General features: G+C 39.9%; 2 protein-coding genes across 2 annotated transcripts; one reads left to right on the forward strand and one right to left on the reverse strand.

The window, feature by feature from the left end:
- Nucleotides 1-1,648: 1,648 nt before the first annotated feature.
- Nucleotides 1,649-2,038, reverse strand: LOC142750334 (histone H2A-like). The gene has a single exon (XM_075859331.1). The coding sequence runs from the start codon at nucleotides 2,036-2,038 to the stop codon at nucleotides 1,649-1,651; it is 390 nt and encodes a 129-aa protein (XP_075715446.1).
- Nucleotides 2,039-6,246: 4,208 nt separating this feature from the next.
- Nucleotides 6,247-8,930, forward strand: LOC142750930 (calcium/calmodulin-dependent protein kinase type II subunit alpha-like). The gene is made up of 3 exons (XM_075859905.1): nucleotides 6,247-6,335; nucleotides 6,790-7,018; nucleotides 7,436-8,930. The coding sequence occupies exons 1-3, from the start codon at nucleotides 6,260-6,262 to the stop codon at nucleotides 7,437-7,439; spliced, it is 309 nt and encodes a 102-aa protein (XP_075716020.1). The 5' UTR covers nucleotides 6,247-6,259; the 3' UTR covers nucleotides 7,440-8,930.
- The last annotated feature ends 305 nt before the right edge of the window (nucleotides 8,931-9,235 follow it).

Here is a 9,235-nt window from a genome sequence, read left to right on the forward strand (position 1 = left end):
GTTCACAAGAAACAAAAGGACTACTGCATAAAACAATAATCCAGAATGAGCAGAGCAGGCGGCGGCTGCTATTTATACCCAGTGCTGCTCTCTGGTGCAATTCCAAGTCATGACCTCACAATCAGCCTGACTATTACCTCATGGGAGGTTCCAATTGGTTCTTTTGGACATTGCTGCTCTCTGATTGGTGCAATTCCAAGTCATGACCTCACAGTCAGCCTATTAACTCATGGGTGATTATAATTGGTCCGTTTGTACGGTGCTGCTTTCTGATTGGTGGAAATTTAAGTCCACTTTATGATATTACAGTTAGAAAGAGCAGTACTGCAGAGCATATTCAATTTGCTTTATTTAAATGTCCAGTAGTGCTGCCCTCTGATTGGTGGACATTAAATTCAGCTTCATGATATTACAATCAATTTGGCTATTACCACAGGGGATGTTCAGATTTTTTTGTGGGAAGACTGGTTTGATATTCAGGATATTAGCCGCCATCTTGTGCTTCTGCAGATACTGAACCCAACAAAATAATTGATTATGAGGGTCCTTCCTTCAGGTTTATGAAAGTTATGACTGAGCTTTATATTTTTTCCTAATAAACATAAAAAATGCTGTATCATGTTCCTCAACAGTTGTGTGCCATGTTGGGTAATACGGTGCGTTGGATGGTGCCCTGTGTGGGACTCTCTATTGCCGCCCCTTACACAAACCAAAAATTAACCACATATATAGACACGCACATACTGGAACATATATGCTGTACATACATAAAGACAGATATTTAGACATACAGGCAAAAATACACACACACATCTGGAATATATACATACAGGTAAATATATAGACGTACAGACAGATATATACACACACACACACACACACACACACACACACACACACACACACACACACACACACACACACACCGGCAGATAAATACACAGACAGGAACATATACAAATACATAAAAGGCACATATATACAAGCGCAAAGACACATTCACAAACAGACCCATATATACCCAGTACAGATAATGTAGTAGATTTCACATGCAGTCCTATGTAACACCACAGATAACACACCATAATAACTGAGTACAGAAAATGTAGTAGACGTTACCTGCAGTCCTATGTAACACCACAGATAACACAGTGATAACTCTCTGAGTGCAGATGATGTAGTAGTTGTTGCAAGCAGTCCTATGTAACACCACAGATAAAACAGTGATAACTCTCTGAGTAAAGATAATGTAGTGGATGTTATCTGCAGTCCTAACACACACATAATAACACAGACATAATAACACAGACATACGTAATAACACACATAACAGACAACACTCATAACACACACATAATAACACACACATTAAATAACACACACATTATAACACACACACACATAATAACACACGTATAATAACACACACATAATAACACACACATAACACACATAATAACACTCATAATAACACACACATATAATAACACACATAATAACACACATAATAATAACAACACACACATAATAACACATGTAATAACACATATAATCACACACATAATAACACACATAATAACACAGGTATCTGCTCTTTGGTACATGTGGGTGGCCCTTAAAAGGGCCTTTGGGTCAATAAGAGAGGCTTTTAGATGCCTGGAGAGCGTTGGTTTATCTGGACGTACCAGCGGGGCTCGGCCTGGATCTTAGGCACGATGCCCCCCTGCGCTACGATGACATTTTTAAGCAGCTCGTCCAGCTCCACATCTCGATGCATTGCCAGCTGTAGGTGACGAGGTGTAATGCGGCAGCTATTACAACGTAGGGCTGCGATGCCGGCGCCAACCAGGATCTCCGCAGTCATATACTCGATCACAGCGGCCAGGAACACTGGAGCATCAGAACTGAAGCGTCTGCCATAATGCCGTTTCCTCAGAAAGCGGTGTATACGGCCAACTGGAAACTTCAGTCCAGCCCTGGATGTTCTGCTCCTGGCTGTGGCTCTTCTCTTTCCTCTCAGACTTTCTCTATCTGACATGTTCACAAGAAATAAAAGGACTACTGCATAAAACAATAATCCAGAATGAGCAGAGCAGGCGGCGGCTGCTATTTATACCCAGTGCTGCTCTCTGGAGCAATTCCAAGTCATGACCTCACAATCAGCCTGACTATTACCTCATGGGAGGTTCCAATTGGTTCTTTTGGACATTGCTGCTCTCTGATTGGTGCAATTCCAAGTCATGACCTCACAGTCAGCCTATTAACTCATGGGTGATTATAATTGGTCCGTTTGTACGGTGCTGCTTTCTGATTGGTGGAAATTTAAGTCCACTTTATGATATTACAGTTAGAAAGAGCAGTACTGCAGAGCATATTCAATTTGCTTTATTTAAATGTCCAGTAGTGCTGCCCTCTGATTGGTGGACATTAAATTCAGCTTCATGATATTACAATCAATTTGGCTATTACCACAGGGGATGTTCAGATTTTTTTGTGGGAAGACTGGTTTTATATTCAGGATATTAGCCGCCATCTTGTGCTTCTGCAGATACTGAACCCAACAAAATAATTGATTATGAGGGTCCTTCCTTCAGGTTTATGAAAGTTATGACTGAGCTTTATATTTTTTCCTAATAAACATAAAAAATGCTGTATCATGTTCCTCAACAGTTGTGCGCCATGTTGGGTAATACGGTGCGTTGGATGGTGCCCTGTGTGGGACTCTCTATTGCCGCCCCTTACACAAACCAAAAATTAACCACATATATAGACACACACATACTGGAACATATATGCTGTACATACATAAAGACAGATATTTAGACATACAGGCAAAAATACACACACACATCTGGAATATATACATACAGGTAAATATATAGACGTACAGACAGATATATACACACACACACACACACACACACACACACACACACACACACACACACACACACACACCGGCAGATAAATACACAGACAGGAACATATACAAATACATAAAAGGCACATATATACAAGCGCAAAGACACATTCACAAACAGACCCATATATACCCAGTACAGATAATGTAGTAGATTTCACATGCAGTCCTATGTAACACCACAGATAACACACCATAATAACTGAGTACAGAAAATGTAGTAGACGTTACCTGCAGTCCTATGTAACACCACAGATAACACAGTGATAACTCTCTGAGTGCAGATGATGTAGTAGATGTTGCAAGCAGTCCTATGTAACACCACAGATAAAACAGTGATAACTCTCTGAGTACAGATAATGTAGTGGATGTTATCTGCAGTCCTATGCAACGTCACAGATAACACACAGCAATAACTCTCTGAGTACAGATAATGTAGTGGATGTTATCTGCAGTCCTATGTAACACCCCAGATAACACAGGGATAAGTCTCTGAGAACAGATAATGTAGTAAATGTTACCTGCAGTCCTATGTAACACCACAGATCACACAGTGATCACTCTCTGAGTACAAATAATGTAGTAGATGATAACTATACCCACAGAGACATATAAACACACACAGATAGGCATATATATATATATATATATATATATATATGGGCAGCAGAGTTTATAAGGGGCAGCAGGGTATATAAGGGTCAGCAGGGTATATAAGGGGCAGCAGGGTAAATATGGGGCAGCAAGGTAAATAGGGGTCAGCATGGTATACAGGGGCAGCAGGGTATATAAGGGGCAGTAGGGTATATAAGGGGTAGCATGGTATATAGGGACAGCAGGGTATATAGGGGGCAGCAAGGTATATAAGGGGCAGCAGAGTTTGTAGGGGCAGCAGGGTATATAGGTGCAGCAGGGTAAATGAGGGGCAGCAGGGTATATAAGGGGCAGCAGGGTATATAAGAGGCAGCAGGGTATATAAGGGGCAGTAGGATATAAAGGGGGCAGCACAGATATCTTTGTTTTATCTGTTCTACTTTAATATTAAACACACTTTTACAAAGAGACATAACACATGCAGAGACACAAACACACACAGTAACGTATACACATACAAACACAGAGACACATACTGTATACACACAGAGACACATACTGTATACAGACAGAGACACATACTGTATACACACACAGACACACACAGACACACATAGATGCTCACCATCACTCCTTGCAGGACGGGCTGTGGGCGGAGCTTCCTCCTCTTCTCTTGTTCCTCGGCTCTTATTTACTCCGTGTGTGTAACTAAGAGCAGAGCACAGAGTAGAGGCAGAGCCCAGTAGCACCCCCTACATGCTGGAAGGGTGCAGCACCCTGTGCGCTCGCACAGCTCGCACACCCCTAAGGTCTGCCCTGGCGCCAGTATTAGTAATTGTAAATATCAGGCCTGTGGCACACATATAATAAGCTCTGCAGGGGTCAGGTGGAGGAGGGGGAAATATGATCATTAAGAAAAATAAAGATAATGTTGTTTTTAACCCCTTTCCTCCCCCCTGGGCATATACAGGAACCTGTCACTAGATTTTAGGGCACAAACCACCATCATGTCATTATACTACTGGGGTTTGGCGTCCTAAGCATGCCCCTCTCAAAACTGTGCGTTTCAGCATTTTGTCTAAAAAGAAGTTATAATACGGCGTCCGCTGAATATAAATTACCAGAGAAGAGTCTTGAGATGATCCGGACATCCTGGTGACACAATGTTTGGGACACTAAACCCCAGTAGTATAATGATAGGCTGGGGGTTTATTCCCCTAAAATATAGTGACAGGATCCCTTTAACCCCTTAATGCACCTTGACGTAAGCGTGCAGGGGGAGAAGTATGGAGACCGCTCAATATGCTGCGGGTGTCAGCTGTTTTACAGCTGACACCTGTAATCACTGTGTATATAAGGTGTCTGGTTTGTTTTCCCTGGTATAATTCAATTTCTCACTGGTTCATATCTTTAGGGATATGTACTTTAAATAGGTAGCGATGTCACTCTGTTTGATACATAATACAACCTGCCTATGTCAAATACACAATGCAGATTGCAATAATATTATTACTTGGTTCAAGTGCAAATGCACTAACATTGCCACTATAGACTCTGTGACTTGCTGAAAATCCAAGGTATATATTCAAGAAAGCCTATAATTTGTTTACACTGGATGTAGTACTAATCTTGAATAATGGATTTATTGTTTTTAAATTAGTCTATTTTTATTTTATTTTATTTATATCTTGGTATTTTGTAATTTTTAAAAGATTTTTATTAATCCAAGTAGTTCAACAATAATCCGGGAATTGGGCTTTGAATATCAGTAGGGAAGGTAACCCCGTTGGTATATTTGTTAAGCCTAGTAGGTGCAGTTAGAGCTCGTTCTCTGTCTGCTGCATTCGACTAGGGGTTAAACGCCTATATTATCACGGCTGGTCCGGATATTATAGTTCTAAGCCTAGCTGGCTGCGCTATTTAAGGATGTGGGCCAGTATGTATTTGCTGGTTCAGCTGCCAGCTGCTTAGCCCTAATAAGGGCTGATGCCTCGTACCAGCAAGTCACAGGAAATGCCCTACGCGTTTCATTGCTGTCAAATGATATCTGCCGTAATTATCCTTCAGTGACAGCACGGCACTTCGGACACAGACAGGCAGAGCGAGTCATCTCAGGCTCCTCCCATGGCTCTGACGACGAAGAGTATGGTAGGGACCTCTGCACTAGTTCAGTGCAACCCGTCCAGCCAGTCATCCCCATCTACGTCACACTGGGGAAGCCGGTCTCCAGAACGCTATGATTGGCTAAGACGGACGAGCCCCTAGAAAGGGGGAGAAGCTCGCTGAACGTGCTGGACCCCCTCATTCCAGAGATATGGCCCACTGTTGTGTTGGCTTCCTATATGCTAATTTAAAGTAGTTAGCCAACAGGATGGAGCTATCTTCCCTGCCTCTGATTCTGTCCAATCAGCACAAGGCAGCTGGAGGGTAGTTCACATCCTTTTGGCTAACTACTGCAAATTAGCATATAGGAAGCCAACACAACAGTGGGCCATATCTCTGGAACGAGGGGGTCCAGGAAAAAAAGAAAAACAGTGATGGAATCAGGGAGACAATGCGATTCAGGTCAATGATAGACATATATATATATATATATATATATATATATATATATATATATATATATAATCATGTTCCTTTTCTAGCATCATATCTCCATATGCTTTGTTACATCATTATGTTATTTAGTTAGAGAATAAATGCTACTTACCTTTTGTCTCTTCTAGTAAAATGTGTGACCCTGGGATGACAGCATTTGAGCCTGAATCACTTGGGAACCTGGTGGAGGGTCTAGATTTTCATCGCTTCTACTTTGAGAATTGTAAGTTATTAGAACCTTTTTTATCTAATAATAAAGGCAGTTCTATACCTACACTGAAACGGAAACTGCTCTTGTTTTATGCTAAATAGATGTCAGCTAATGTTTGGTGGGTTGATTGAATGAGTTGTCTTCATCTATTTTTGTCAATTTTTTTATAAAGTTCTGTTCACATTTTGGGCATTATTTATGAAGGTTCACGAACGTCCTAATACTACAATGACACACAAAAATATACATTTGTTAAGGTACAGTATGTAGATTTTTTTTGTATGACCCCCTTCCCTTATGAAAAAAAAATCCTGGACAACCCCTTTAACTTGTCTCAATGATTATAATATGACTATTACTGGCATACATAGTATAAGCATTAATACAGTTGAAGAAGGACAATACATTTTTCCAAGCTGTACATGCACTAGATAAAAAAAATATAAAAATGTTCGTCTTTTTCCAGTGTGGTCACGAAACAATAAACCCCTGCATACAACCATCCTAAATCCTCACATCCACTTAATGGGAGATGAGTCTGCCTGCATTGCCTACATCCGCATAACTCAGTATCTGGATACCAGTGGTGTCCCCCGCACTGCCCAGTCAGAGGAGACATGTATTTGGCACCGCCGTGATGGCAAATGGCAAAATGTTCATTTCCACCGATCGGGAGCCCCTTCCGTCCTCCCACAGTAAGAGCTTCTATTTGTTTATTTCTGTTATAGATTTACATATCTTAAGATCAAAAATCTTACCACTAGTTTGCTATTCTTTCCTTCCGTTGTAGAAGGCTTGTGTAACATTTGGTGCAGTTTCCATCTCATTGGTCCCTGTGCAGATTCATCCCATTTTTATGAAGAGGGTTGGGACCAACCTAAGCAGAGGTTTCTCCGCTCCACTCTTTAGCAGCTTCATGGGTAGCTTTTATGGTCTTGTTCACCCATGTGAAATAGGTTATTAATATTATATGAGTATATCGAGAGTATGGAAAGTCTCCACTTGTGTTTCAACCTAGAGAAAGGATAGTATATACTATCACAGTTTTGCTTTGGAACTGTAAACCGGTTTGGCATAAAATTTTTGTAATATGATCTTGTTCTATCTTTCAGCTGAATTTCGAGCTATGGTCAAGGACATTAATTATCAACACCAGAAGAAGAAGTCCCATCCATCTTCTGTTCCAATATCCCATTCCCTCTCTCTCTGTGCACCTCTTTTAACCATTGGTCTATCCATGCCTTTCTTTCTTTAAATGATATACCAGGTGACAGGTGGCATTCAACAGTGTGTGAGTGTATGTACGTGTGTGTGAGCCTGTGAGTGTTGACATGTCCTATGCACATTCCTGGTCACCAAGTCAGAGAGAGAGGGGGGAGTATCTTTCTCTGGAAATGATGTCATCGCAGACTGGTCCTGTGATATCAACAGTGATATTGAATCAGATAAAAACCATCCATCACAATTTGAATATTGTTTTGTAGTATTTTAACCTAACACTAGAGACAGATTTATATGACGTGCAACTTACGTGCTGACCAACCCCTTTTAATAATGTCCCGGTGCATACATTTTTCTAACCCATAATCCCATCAACTCCAGAAATCAGTTTTAAAATAGCCTCATATTCCAAAGGAAACCAAAAGCACAAGTTCTAACATTGCCAATGGAGGCTTCAACTCTTGGACTTCCTGCAGATATTATGAGATCATCAGTCACTTCTCTATTTTAGTCGGATTTGTTATTTTTGAAATTCTTTCGAAAGCTAAGGTTGCCTTAAATATCAGAGCATCCTATTAAGATATATACATGATATAGTAGTCCAGGGAACAAACAGTAATAACTACAATATAATGTCAGATATGTGTCCGACCTATACCTGCGGCATCTTTTCAGAGACTGCATATGTATTTAAAACCTAAAGGATTTATATTATAAGTTGCAAAGCAACATAAAGCAATGTTGTGCGGAACGGACAAACAATAAAAAATAAAAGTTCAACGCAGAGCGATAATGCAAGCTATAGTAATAATAAATATATATAAATATTCTTACATATATATATTTTGTGGGAATACATCAGCGTGTTGAGGAAAATCTGTATTTCTATTTGAGATCTATTATATGCATGCTTTTTATAGAAGTAACACATTCTTGTAATAACCTATTTGCAATATGTTATCACAGAAGATTTTTTTTTGTTTGTTTAAATTGTCGAAAGCAACTATGAAAGCAGTGTATTCCATTTTGTGTGCCCACCTGTGGGTGGATGAGGGTACTGCTTACATTTTTGAACTTTTTGAAACTTTTCTTTTAATGCTTGTATAATATTCAGCAGTTGATTGAAAACAAAATATAATTTTTTTTCTTTGCATTTATATAGGTTTAGAGTGCAATTTCTAGTGCAGTGCAGGTTCTGATTTTAACTCAGTGACTGCTTTATTATATTCATAGGAAAGCTCTTAGTAAAAGACCTTCCTAGTATACAGGGCATTCACGTTTACTGTCCTCTTCTGCATGGTGGCTTCTAAAATTGACAAAGTCTAAAGATGAGATGGTGAAGGCATGTTTACAATGTAGATAAAATAGTGATCTGTCCTGTTAGGCTGCTTATCAAATATCTATATGATAAATGTGTAGGGTCCTTGTTCTGCTTTCTAAAAAAAAAAAAACACCAGAGAATGACTGATTGTCTCGGAATGATGTGGTGTTTGTTACTTTTTTCCAGTGAATAGGTGGCGTTTTAGAATGTCCCATATGTAGATACTCTCTAAAATTGAAGCAGTTGCTTGTTCTTGCATCTAACAAGTTGAACAGAAGACCTGGGTGAAAAACAAGACTTCAAGTCTTGCCGATGGCACAAAACTTTGTTTAAACAGAACTTTTGCTGGGTCTTGCCCAATTGCAATGGA

The sequence above is a fragment of the Rhinoderma darwinii genome, chromosome 3 (assembly GCF_050947455.1).
Source record: "Rhinoderma darwinii isolate aRhiDar2 chromosome 3, aRhiDar2.hap1, whole genome shotgun sequence".
NCBI classification, from domain to species: domain Eukaryota; kingdom Metazoa; phylum Chordata; class Amphibia; order Anura; family Rhinodermatidae; genus Rhinoderma; species Rhinoderma darwinii.